The sequence below is a fragment of the Anser brachyrhynchus genome (assembly GCF_964034855.1).
Source record: "Anser brachyrhynchus genome assembly, chromosome: 3".
Classification (NCBI taxonomy): domain Eukaryota; kingdom Metazoa; phylum Chordata; class Aves; order Anseriformes; family Anatidae; genus Anser; species Anser brachyrhynchus.
The window spans coordinates 70872552-70886456 of record NC_137696.1 but is presented as its reverse complement, the minus strand read 5'-3'; the positions used below and the strand labels follow the sequence as shown (position 1 = coordinate 70886456).

Below are 13905 nucleotides of genomic sequence, written 5' to 3'. Positions count from 1 at the left end.
GAAATAGAAAAGTTAAGGTATAAATAGATAAATCAATTCCATTTAAATTTAAATTTAACTTGAATTTGGCGTCTGAAGGATTATGTTTCCCTTGGCTTAAAACCACACTAAAAGTGATACATTACTGCAGAAGAACGACATCTAAAAACCATGAATTAAATCAATGAAAAGTGCTTGACTTCACAGACCAAATTTCACAAGGGTGTAGGAAGTGTCCAACAATTATTTTGTTTAATTTGGCTTGGCATTTTAGAATTATAGTTTATTGCTCTGAAACAATATCCTTCTTAAACCCACATCCTTGTAAGAGTTCCTTTCTTTGTTACTCATTTCTGCCCCCATGTGAACGACTGAAGTTCTTTCAGATCTCCTTGACCTTTGGGTGAATTGGATGACCTCTGCTTGAAGGAAAGGCTGAGCATGGGGAGGATGGTGAAGATATGAAAGAATTAATCCCACCAAAAACACAGACCACCTAGGAGAACATGTTCATATTGTGGCACTATTGCAGCTGTCTCAGCAATCTTGTTTAGTTTGTGGCTTTGTCCAAAGTTTGTGGCTCTCACAGCTCAGGCACCAGCTGGAGCTACAGGGATCTGCATCCAGCTCTCAGCTAACTACACAGGGTCGATGTCTGTATTGACAAACTTTGCAATGTATCCGTGTGTGGCTTTGGTTCCTCACCTTTGTAATGGGACTTTGCATTACAGCTCTGTCCTACTATGATTTGTAAGAATTTATTCAGCAATGTTTTAAAGTTATTTTGGAGATGTAAATAGAAGGTACAAATATTTTGTGTGCATTCATGCATAAATTGCTGCTGAATGGAATGACAGTAAATGTTGATTTAAAATGAATGAAAACTATTTTTTCTTCTACAAGGTATTTGAGCTCCTGAGCTTGCAAGCCATACATCAGGCTTTGTGCAGTTTCTTTTTCACATCTGCCTTGGAACTGGGAAGCTTGGATACCCAGGGAATTTATGGTCAAAATTCCCTTCCTGGAAATGTGAGGCCAGGTTTATGGTTTTTGTCTCCCCTTCAGTTCCCCAGATGAAAACTGGAAACATTGGTTGCTCAGACATTGGCAGCCTAGGAGAAAGCTCTGTCTCCTATTAGTACTTACATACAATTAGGAATTCTTTGAAATTAGTATGCTCCCACAGCATTACTTATCTTGAACTGAATTTTCTAGAAGTACAGCTTTCTACCAGCAACATTTCAGTCAGCTTTGCACAGTGCCTTGTGAAGACTTTCAAAAAAAAAATTGTTCTTAATTGAGTGGTTTAGCTTTCAACCTGATGAACTAACATTCTAGATGGGTGTTATTCTACAGTGCTAAAAATAAATAAAGAATTATGTATATCACAAGAAAGACCACAAGATATTTAAAGCTAATTTTCTTGACTTTATCATCAGGAAGAGAATGTGATAATTGCTATTTGAAAATAACAATTGTATTGTTATTATATTTAAAGTTTTGATGTAAATTTTGATTCAGATGTTTCTTCTTGTCTGTGTTTTAAAGGTTTTCTTTATAGTTTTTGAGAAAAAGACAATTAATCTCCTGTTATCGGCCTCATTCATTGGTTTCAGTGGATGGTGCCAGTTTATGAGAATGTGGGACTGACTGCATTTATTCATGTTAGGAGAGATCAGAATTTGTAAAGCTTTTTCTCTGTGCTGTAGCCCTGCAAACGGGCAAATCTCCACTAGTGTTGCAGTCACAGTGTTCTTCTTCTGATCAAAAATTCATGCCTGCATTGTAGTGATGTACACATACTCTAGCCATGTCAAGTCCTTTTTACAGAAAAGAAGTGAAATACACATTTCTAGTGTGAGACTCATCTCACTTTAAAAGAAACATCTAACAAAGGTCTCTTTTACTGTACCCTAGGAGTGTCTGTTTTTTGACAAGCTGTGACATATGTGATGTGAAACCCATTCTTACCACTTCAGACTTTGTTTCTAATGGAGCATTTTGATTTTGCTGGAGGCTGAGATTTCCTCTTTCTCCCTCACACATGGCTATTGCAGAGTATCAGTACCAGTGTTACGCTTCTGTGCTGAATCAGAGAATTTGGAGAAAGTTTACAGTCATCATTGAACTAGCCCTTTTGCCATCCTTCTCTGCTGTGTTTAGCTGAGCTGAGAAGTGAGTTTGACAGATGTGTCCACTGCTCCGGAAATCCTGCTGGCCATGGCAGGGTTCCCCAGGGTTGTCTTAGGAGCACACACTGTTGCATTTAAGTGCTTTTTGGAAAAGGAGCAAATATGCTTCCAGCTAACTAATTCCATGCCACTAATTGCAGCATGCCATTATCCATCTGGGTGGCTGAATTACACCTTCTTTACCAGCCCACTGCCATATAGCTTTCTGGTAGAGAGGGTCAGTGCTTACATCAATACAAAAGACTGCTTAGTTTGCCCTCTATTGTGTGCTAAGAATGCGCTCTTTTTCACTGCCTCACCGGAGAAAAGAGGATCTGTTTTTTCTACCTTTTACCCCTATTTCCACAGAACAGCACAGAGCCCTTTAAAGTCATGTGATCACTTCTTGAATGTATTTTCTGACCGTTTGTGATGATCAGATGCCCGGAGTACCTGTATCATCATTTTTAAGCTCTGGCAGAAATGAAAATAAACAAAAGAGAGCTGAGATTTACCCTCATTTTTCTTCATCTAGAAATGTTAAGTAAGCATGTTACCCTTCTGCAGGTCTCAATCGGTGGTGGATCCTGGGGTGCTAAAACGCATGGATAAGAATGAGGAAGAAAACATGCAGCCTTTGCTTTCCCTTGACTAACAGTTCCTGAGCATCGGGCATGAACTGAGGTGGAAGGCATTGCCTCTCAGCAACAAGCAAACCATCAGGAAGGAGTGTACCAGCTGGAATCCTATTTACTCACAATAATGTAGCATAATGGAAATGGGCAGAAAGCTTTACTATTCTGCCTGAATTCTGGATGCCCTGGGGTGAAAAAGAAGAGAAGAAAGAAGGAAAGTAAAATAAAACAAAATGAAATAAAATAATAATAAAAAAAAGAATCAATAATTTATTCTGTAAGTGCCAACTTGTTTGTAAATACGATATAATCCTCCACTTTGACTTTGTAAGTTATGGTAAGCAAATGCTATGGAAATAAATGACTATTAATTATACCATTGAAGTGCACCATACAAAAGAGAAGAAAATGTGTGCACACATGCGTGTACACAAATAGAGACACATACTGGACAAGGAAAAATATCAAAGCCAATTAAATGTTATCCTTCTTGTAGGAAGCCATACTGCAGCTAACATATTGACTGCTGTTTTGTTCTCTCTCTGCAATGCTCATGTAGTGTGCAAAGATAAAGAGGGAATATAAGAACTTGGAGATGCTGTAACCAGTCGAGTATTTCCTCAATGTAGGAATTTATTTCCAACTAACATTGTGGCTTGGGATTGTGATTTAACATAAACCATGTAGCATTGTGAAAAAGATAACAGATGAGCTGGAACCAACTCTTTGACAGCTTTGTCGTTTGGCTATACGAGGTTTTTTTCCTTAACTATTTTGTTTACAGTTTGCAAGTAACTTGGCTTGTTACCCTAATCTAGGTGTTATAATATGGGCCATAATGGAGTTACTTCTCTTGCATTTTGGATGCATGTCAAGAATTTTTCCAGAACTCTGTTCTCCCTTGGAATGAGAAAGTACAGTGTAAGAACCAGTATCTGAAAGTAAAGCTTGACAGCAGAGGTTAAAGTTAATCACTGAATCCTGTGCACTGGGAGACTTGGATATATATATACATATATTTTTACCAATCTCTGACAAACTTATAAGGTTACATTGTTAGACAAGTATGTTTCACTGAAGGTTTATACAGGAAATCATACCTATTCAATGTACTTAGGTATATTATAGATTGTATTTTGAGATGATGTCATGAATAATATAATACAACTTTCCATAGAGCAATGGCATTCCACTCCAAACAATATGAATAAGTTGTAGTCAAACATCTCAGCCTATGTTTCTGGGGCACTTTTGTTTTGGTTATAGTGTAAATGTATATATTGAACATGTGCCATAATAGAAAAATACATTTTACCTCAAAAAGGCAACAGGTTTTGCTAGGAATTAAGTCAGCTGAAATGCAGGGGCTGTGTCATCTTTTTTGTGTGCTGATGTGTGTGCAGTCTATTGTATACTGAGACAAGAATACATCCATTAAAATAGCCATGCATTTCTTATTAGGACTTAGCTTTGCAATCAGAATGAGAAGGCACAGGATACTCACCAAAACATCTGAATAATTAGAGATATTGCAACAGCATAATCTGGACAATGCAGGGACTAGTTGAGAATATGCTCAACAGCTGACCACAATGGAGGAAATAGCTCATAGCTACCCTGCCTCTGAAACTCTGTGGTTTAAACAGTTTCTTCCATTACTTCAGTGATCATTGAAGTTTCAAAGTTGCTGGTTGTAGGTCACTTTTCCTTCCCAGGGTGATTGCAGATGTAAGAATAAGTAGGCTGTAAAGAGTTAAGAGAGTGCAGGGAGTGAAATATTGGAAATGTGTCATCCCAGAATTTAGAGGTAACTCCTGTGGTGGCAACTTTGGTGTTCCTCAGTGCTGAGACAAGCCAATCTCTTCCAGCATTAACCTTGATTAGCTCAGGCAGCATGCAGATAAAGCTCTTGTCCTTGAAACATTGCTAAGTAGAGTATGCCCCAAGATGCAATCATATTACAGAATCTTGTCTAACTAGTCATCACCTTTCCAATCTCTTATTTCTGTTTTCATGATACATGTTATGAAATGATATGTAGCCTGAACTTGAGAAGTGTTTGTCAGAGGCAATTCCAGAAAGTGTACATGGGAACTGTAGGTGCCTACATCTTTGCAGTTCATCCTACAAGTTTTCAGTAGTAAAAACGTTTGTATTAGTACTTCTGTGCTTTGAGGGGCTTGAAAGACCAATGATTTCTTATCAGCAATTTTATTCAGTTCTGTTTTTCATGAATCTTGTAACATCATGCTGTATAGGTAAGATATATCTCTAGGGTTTATGTAAGTGCCATAGTTGAACGCATGTTATACATACCCATGTTTATGGCTAGTAGAATTGTGTATTGCCATAGATCTGACTCTTAAATCCTTGTCAGATAAAACTGTAACATCAATAGAAATTTTCTCCTTTAAGGGCTTCAAGATTTAGTGTTCCACATTTATGCAAACTGTGCCAGTGGTGATCAAAATCTTCATGGATGCTTTTGTATATATGAACCAAACCTTGGTGTATGCTAGCACAATGCTGATTGCAGAGTACACCAGCTGTCTGGTCAGAAAATGCAAATGCCTCTTAAATCCTTACAGAGTATCTTTGTAGGAAAATATATCTGCTCAATTGTATGAAGCTTCTGCACACCAACTGATAAATTTGTTTTGTTTGTGAATCCTTTATTTATGCACTTAGCTGTAATTTATGTAATGTTTTCTGGTGCCTGAGTTCAGCTTGCGGTTAATGAGTATTAATATATTATTTTCAGATAGCGAAAGTAGGATATACTAGAAATTTGCCTAATTGGGTCCTCATCTTTCACCAACAACGAAAGTACTTTTTCAGTAAGATCCTCACTGTTAAAGAGTTGGGATACAGGTCTTCTTGGCTGCAGTTTTCATTTCACTGAAACAAATTCTTGCAGTGGTAACTGCAGTTGTGACATTGGATAAGAATCTGAAAATGGGTAAGAAAAATAATTATCCTTCACATGCTCTCAGTATTTTTTGAAGGCATTTCTCTTTTACTCATTAGAGTACATAAAGGGTTTCTTCCTTTCCCTTGCTTCTTGTAGAAAATCATTATAGGTAGGTCAATTTTTAATAGCTGAAATTTGGACTGGAAACTTTTTCCAATCTTTATTATCGTAGGAGTTGATGTTGAATTTTATAGTAGAATTGAAGTGCTAAAAATAGAATTCAGATGCTTGGGAGGGTCATTTTTATTTCTTACCTTCAATGTATATTGGATAGAATAAATCTTGTTGTGCTTATGCATGCTGATATGCATATCAAAAGAAAAAATAAATCCTGCAATATGAGGAACTTAGTGAAAAGACTTGATATACCTGTCCAAGCAGCTAAGTAAAATAAATAAATAAATAAGCAAACAAACAAATAAATAAAGGAGAAGAAAAGTGTAAAATAATTTTATGCCTTTGGCAAGATCCCAAAATGTTCCCCTAAGCAGTATCTCTTCCATGAAAGACTTGGATGGAAATATATGGAGAAGTTATGGAAACTTTCATGCTCAAAGACTTGATCTTGTAATTGCAGATGTACAACTCTGTTGGCTTTATAAAGACAGGTAATCAGTCCCCCTAAGCTCCAATAAACATGCAGGCTCCCAATAGTTATTAAATGTAAAATAGCTTTAAGATGTCTTTACAGAAATGTAAATTTATTGTATAGCATATTTAAAAATGTTTTGCACTCTGCAAACATACTATGCCTAGACACAAGGGATATTTACAGAGGTGGACATAAGCAAAACACAGAATTAAAGAAAACAGAAGTAGAAGGGACCTCAAGGAGTCAGCTGCACTGATGTGTGGAAGAGCAGTTTAGCTTCAGTTGTGTCTCTCTTAAGGAATTGTTTTTATTCAGTACGTTGCATAGGATGTTCTTTGTATCATTTAAACAAATCACAGCAAAGCCTAAGCACAATACCTGATAAAATTGTAAATTGAGAGTATTTTGTTAATGTCTTTTCTGATTTACCTGCTCTCTTTGGGAAGTTAAAAAGTTTGCCAAGTGTAATAATTCTACCATTTAGAATTATCTGGGAAACATTTTGCAATAAGCTCTGGTCATGTCCCTGTTATACTTTTTGTGTTATTATCAATGTAAGTAATTGTCCAGATTTTTGAAAAAGTCATGTTTGCAAGAGCTTGCAAGAGAGAAAATTCAAAATAAGGCTTCAGAACTTTGTTTAGAATATTAAAATATTCTTTGAGGCTGGGGGAGCTGAGTTTGTTTTTGATAATCTTTATTTGCCTCTGGGGAAAGTAGTTTTGAACTATCAACAACATTGGGTACTGGGACAAATATTAAGATGAATATCAGTGAAAAAAAAAAAAAAGGAAAAAGGTCTCAAAGGATTGCACCAAAAAATCACACAGCTGTGTAATGTCATTTTAGTAACAGGCATTTTGTGAGTAGCTTTAGAGCACGGACTTGTGGTGCTGAGAATAGTACTTTCATCCACAAAGTTCAAAGCACACTAAGAAATCAAGAAAATAATAGTTATCCCATTTCTCAGGTAGCAAAATAGAAACACAGCCACTTAGATATATTCAAATCTCAATAGAAGACATTTGTGTTAAGTTTATGTATGGCAAAAGTGACACTTTGATCACTCAGACTGGTTTGAACTGAAAGAGAGAAAATATTTTGTATGAAAACAATGTCTGGCTGTTGATTCAGTCATGACTAGTTTCCTTAGAAAAGCCCTAAATATTTTAGCTTGAGCCCCTTACAAAATAGAGATGGTCTGCTTGAGCTATATCTGAATGTACGTGCCTTTTGCTGAGGAATTGATAAAAAGGGTATGTCCCCAGTATGCAATGCCTTTGTTCTCCATGTAAGTGATGGAAAAAAAAAATAAAAATCTGAAGACCTGATCCTGAAGACTTTACATCCTGGCTGCCTGACAGAGAACTCTGAACTTGGCAAGGGACGATCTCCTCTTAAGGGCCTTGAACAATATTTATGTCCTATTAATTATACAGGGAACATTAGCATTTAATTTAAAGGCATCTTGAAGTGACCTCAAATGAAAGTGCAAGCTAGGTAGGTAGGACCCCACATCGTGTATTGCCTTGTAACCTTCAATGATGCTGTGTCAAGGGTCTGTATTTAGCATATTAACCTGGACATATCCTTTAGTCTGTATTTCAATTTTCAGTTGTGTGGGAAATTTTTCATATCAGATTTTGAGATCTTGATTTGTTTCCTTCATACAGGTCTGTATCTGCAAAAAAAATGACATTGACCCTTGTTGGAATGCACATCTTGCAATATGATTTTGCTGTTAAAAAATAACAACTTGTGGTATGCTGGGCATTGGTGCAGTTGAGACATAGGTCACAAGCCCCCACTACTTTGTCATTCATTCTCCAGTGTTTTGTGTGTATATACTGTTTTGATTGATAGCAGATATATCAAACTCATATGAGTTTTTTTTTTTTTTAAACTGCAAAAAACTGAAAGTTGTTTTTTTTTAAAAAAAAAAGTTTGCAGTGAGTACAAAATCTGAGTTGGTGGTATTGCTGTGGAATTCAGCTGGAAAGGAAACACTGTGTATAATCAAAACAGAGACTGGTACAAGGGAAGATGTTGATACTTCCTTATGGCACACTGTTTATGTTAAAACATGGCCAAAGTATTTGTCAGTATTTGACTGACTCTGGTCAATCAGTTCTTTTGTTTCAGAATCAGTCACCCACAACAAATCCTCTCTAATAAAGGTGTTGCAAAGCTTCTATTTGCTGTTAGCAGAGACTTCACTACCACAACATTGACATATCTGAGCAGCAGACAAATGGTGGGGGTTAATTAGGATTTGTATTTGATATGGAAATGCTGCTCTGATTCCTTAAGAGGCTGCTGTGTCATCAGTAATGTACAGCAGTGCCTGAAGGCAAGCATCTCAAGTTGAGTCCCTTGGTTAGTAAAAATTTAAGGGGAGAAAAAAAGCAAGGGGAGAAATAATAAAAAAAAAAAAGGTAAAACATTAATTAAAAACAGAAGTTGGCCTGGACTGGAAAGCCAGACGAATGGCAAAAATGATGCAAGGGATTTTGTATGAACACAGAAGAGAATCTGTGGCCATCTTGTGTCCTCCATCTACATATGAGCAGTGTTCCAATTTTTCACACTGTTTCACTTGTATGGTCACGATGGAGTTTTCTGAATCTTTAGAAGATGCTTTGAGTTACTGTGTGGAATCAAAGATAGGGTGGCTGAGCTTGTGAACATGGCTTAATGGATCAGTGCATGCCACCAGATCCTCACCTAGAGATGGGCCCTGGGCTGACTCAGACTTGGGGACCTGGAGAAATACGCAAACTGCAGTGTCCTGCCTGGCTGTAGAAGCCATGCAGGGAGAGAAGGAAAGGAGCCACAAGCCCATGAGGAAAGGTGGGAGGCCTGTGGAAGAAAGGACAATGGGTAGATGGAGTGAACAGATCAGTCATTAGAACGTCATGGGGAAGAATGCTTTCACTTGCTCTGAAATTGATTTTAAAAAGGCCTTTCAAAGCCCAACAGCACATCTGTCAGAAGAGAGAGAGCTTCTTTCTCTCTTTACAACACAAACTTGGTTTTGATGCATTTAGACCAGATGTATATGCCAGGCCTGAATTGTCTCTGCTACTGTTGTTTCCATGAGGGATGTTGGGATGTGAGTATCACATAGCATGCAGGAACTTCAAAGCTTATATTCACAAACCTGTTCAGAGGAAGAGAAGGAAGAGATGTGCTCCACAAGTTCCTGTTATGGAGGTAAGTTCATTGGAGAATTCAGCACTTGTTTGGATTAAAGTCTGTCTTACCCTGACATCCGTATCTGCACCTCCTCTGTGCAGAAAGCTGTGTTTTAAGTGGTGTGGGGACCTCCCAAATGCACCTTGGTGTCTTGTGTTAATTATGCAGCCTTCAGGCTGCGGCTGGTGATATGTTCTGTGTCTTTAAACAGGTTTGCTGGTGATGTTAATAGTAGCCATTAGTTACCAAGAGTGGAGATGATTTAAAGAAAACTGACAATTTTAAGCATTCCACTTACATCTAAAAATACTAAATTGGTGATTATTACAAGTAATGCCTAAGATTATAATAACATAAAAGGGTTTCAGGGTTTGGTTGCACTGTATCATTGACAGGACATATTGCATAATCACTTTGCCTTAAATATGTTTTTTCCTGAGGTTCATATGCATCTTTCATGCATCAGTGGCCGAAGAAACTAAAAAATAGAAATTGTGGTTCTAAAACTATGAATATAGAGGGGCATATGCAGAATACCTGGCAGTTTTAAAAAAAATGTTTTGCAGTTAACTATCTTTCAACTTGACAATGTCACTTTAAAATCAGTTGGCTCTATCTTTTTCATACTGTGGACTCTTTTGTGAAATGCATCCTGCAAAACTTTCCCAGATTTGCATCCATTCTTCTCTTACCCGCTTGCATTGCAGAACATTCTGTTTTCTGTACATATTTTATTCTGTGAATAACTGGAGAAAACTATAAAAGACAAACAAACAAACAAAAAAATACAACAAACAAAACACTAATGATCTGCAGGCTGGAGCTTGAGAATTGCTGTTTTAAAGTATTTCCCTTACAGAAATCTCTGGTAACAGAGTGAAATGGGAAAGGAGAGCAGTGGCTGACCTCCCCGTAGAGGAATACAAGAAAGACTCTGACTAGAAGTCCACAAAGGTCTAGATAGACAATCACCTGAGACAGCTCTTGCGATTTAAGATGTTGCCTTTCTGTGACTGTTAATTATCACTCTTCAGCTGGGGATCACTGTCCCAACATGTTAGCAGCAGTAGATTATGGAAGTACTCCTGTTCCAATGAATGCTGTGCACAGCTCACACTGACTGTTGGTTCTCCTCTCATGCACATATAAAATATTCATATAATCTGCTAAAACAACTCTGTTATGAGAATAGTGATTAACAGCTAGTCATGGCAACATCTGAAACTGCAGTAGCTAGATTGCCTATCTGTGCCTTAAGGCTCTCATGATCTGTAGTACTTGCGTAGCAGCAACCACAGAATAAATTTTTTTTGCATGCAACTATCTATTTTGGAGCCTTACAGAAAATGTTATAGCACCATATCAAGAATTGAAAAATTACAGAAGTAATTTTGAAACAGCTCTTGTATCCTCAGGATTAGTTTTGTTTGTTCATTTCTAATTCAGTATTATTAGGACTCAGGGGGTCTGAGATCTGTAAAGCCAGGATGAGTCTATCAATCATGTTCTCTCTTTGTATATTTTCAATAAGTATTCTCTTTTCAAAACTTGTTGTCAGTTTGAATTTCATTATTGGACCTGGTAAGATTGTTAATTTTGGTCTGTTGTGTTCCAACATGAAATCAGAAGATTAAGCAACTTTGTGAAATATGTCACTCTTTATATTGTATATTTAAATATCATCAGTTCTCTGTGATCAATGGGCTGCTTTGGAGAGTACTACTACTTTCAATCATTGTTGGATACTGAGGATGAACGACATTCTGTTAAATAAAATATGACCAAATGAAAATTAAAATACATATATATTTTTGTGTTTGTGCATTGGAGTGTTTGTCTAGCTTGCTAGCGCTAAACTAAGTATGGAGGACATGTTAACAGAATGAACTGAATTTGATTTTTAAGAAGGGTTTGAAAGAAAAATGAGAAATTGAACTGATTGGTAAATCAGCATGTACATTTTTTCCCCTTTATTTTATTATTTTATTTTATTTTATTTTATTTTATTTTATTTTATTTTATTTTATTTTATTTTTTATTTTATTTATTTTATTTTTTATTTTATTTTATTATTTTATTTTATTTTTTAATTATTTTTTTCTGGTAACTATCTCTTTCTAGCCTACTGTCTCTTTTTGCCCTACAGTAAATTTTAGAGAGCTAACATATTCCACCTTTACAATGATATTGTGGATTGTACTTTTTGGAAGCCTGCAGGTCATGAATGTCCTCTCAGATGAAGATCATGAAGAGGTATAGTAAAAGAAAAGCTTATTTTTTCCTCAAAGATTCTTCCTCCTCTTCTGTCTCTAACTTCTGTGCTGTGTAACCTAGCATGGTTTTCATGATCATTGACTTTTCTTTTGATGTTGCACCAGGAGGAATTGGTATTAGCTCCACATAGAGATGCCCCTTTTTTCAGGGTAACGTTCTCAATAAAGAGTAACCAGAGCAGGACAGCACAGACTATGTGAATTTGAAGCAGTGCCAGTGGAGCAGCCATATTTCATTCTAGATTTTATTTTTCTTAGGAGTGGGAAAGACCGTAAATAATAGTTGTGTATCTATGTGCTTCTCCACTGTTCTTTCTGTGCTATTCCTCACTTCAGGCATAATGACACATTTTCTGTACATTTTCCATATCTTAACTTTAGTGTAGAAAGATTTTTATACAAAATATGCTGCAGTAACTTTCTAGTTCATACACGATCTCAGCTGTATACTGAGAAACATCCCTTATACAAATTCTACAAGGTATAACTTCCCAAGAAGTACAGATTTCCTGATTACTTTGCTGAAAAAATATCCACAGTTTCTTATCTACATGGGAATGTAATCCTTCAGTTCCTGGGCAACGTGAAGTATACAGTATAGAAGCCGTTGCTGCACAAGGGTTCATTCCATCATTACAACTGTAACAAGACAGACCTCAACACAGCTCTCTGCTCCCTTTGAAATCACTTGCTCCCTGTTTCACTCATTCACTCACTCACATCTCTCATACTGAGCAAAATTAAGGCTCCTGTAAGCTGGTGTGGTTTTATGCAATACCTCCCTCACTACAGCACTTCAAGTTACAACCACTATTGATTTGTAAGTTTCTAGGCTGCTTTGCCCCGGAAACAAAGTGACCCCGTAATGTGTATGCACACGTGTGTGCATGTACATGTCTGCTTGTCTACTCTGACCTCCCGTTTTGGAGCCGTATTACTTGTTTCAGTTATTTTTGGGAAAAAGACAGAGGCCTCAAAGCTGGCATGTGACAGCACAGAGTTACATGCCCAGGTAGCCCAGCCCTGCTATGGGAGGTGCCTGGAGCATCCTGCAGCTTGTGTGCAACTGTGGAACCTTTGTTTCCTACCAGAGGTGGCCAGGTTGTGGGCTGGAGGATAGGGGAAGCCTTGCATTTGGCCTGAGGGAACCGGGTTGCAATGGGCACCTACACTAGGGCAACAGGGAGAGTTTAGATGTGTGGTACCATCAAAACAGGTAGGTGGGCAGAGGACAGTGATGCTACTAGCTCCTCTAATGGCAAGCATAGCAAGCCCTTGCTGTCAGACACCAGTGTTTCTATATCACAGAATCACAGAATCACAGAATCGTCTGGGTTGGAAGAGACCTCCAAGATCACCTAGTCCAACCTCTGACCTAACACTAACAAGTCCTTCACTAAATCATATCACTAAGCTCTAAATCTAAACGTCTTTTAAAGACCTCCAGGGATGGTGACTCAACCACTTCCCTGGGCAGCCCATTCCAATGCCTAACAACCCTTTCAGTAAAGAAGTTCTTCCTCATATCCAACCTAAACCTCCCCTGGCGCAACTTTAGCCCATTCCCCCTCGTCCTGTCACCGGGCACGTGGGAGAATAGACCAATCCCCACCTTGCTACAGCCTTCTTTAATGTACCTATAGAGAGCGATGAGGTCTCCCCTGAGCCTCCTCTTCTCCAGGCTGAACAAGCCCAGCTCCCTCAGCCGCTCCTCGTAAGACTTGTTCTCCAGACCCCTCACCAACTTCGTTGCCCTTCTCTGGACTCTCTCAAGCACCTCCATGTCCTTCTTGTAGCGAGGGGCCCAAAACTGAACACAGTACTCGAGGTGCGGCCTCACCAGAGCCAAGTACAGGGGGACAATCACCTCCCTAGACCTGCTGGCCACACTGCTTCTTACACAAGCCAGGATGCTGTTGGCCTTCTTGGCCACCTGAGCACACTGCTGGCTCATATTCAGCTGCCTATCAACCAGTACTCCCAGGTCCTTCTCTGCCAGGCAGCTTTCCAACCACTCATCTCCCAGCCTGTAGCTCTGCTTGGGGTTGTTGTGCAGGTGCAGGACCGGGCACTTGGCCTTGTTGAACTT

General features: G+C 38.1%; 1 protein-coding gene across 2 annotated transcripts in view; it reads left to right on the top strand.

Annotated features, from left to right (window-relative positions):
• Positions 1-11352, top strand: part of CLVS2 (clavesin 2) — a 60483-nt gene extending 49131 nt beyond the window's left edge. For both annotated transcript variants that reach the window (XM_080588352.1, XM_080588353.1), the window contains one exon: positions 2718-11352. In XM_080588352.1, the coding sequence (XP_080444478.1) occupies positions 2718-2805 (88 nt within the window). In that variant the 3' untranslated portion in view covers positions 2806-11352. The remainder of the gene's footprint in view (positions 1-2717) is intronic.
• Positions 11353-13905: the final 2553 nt, after the last annotated feature.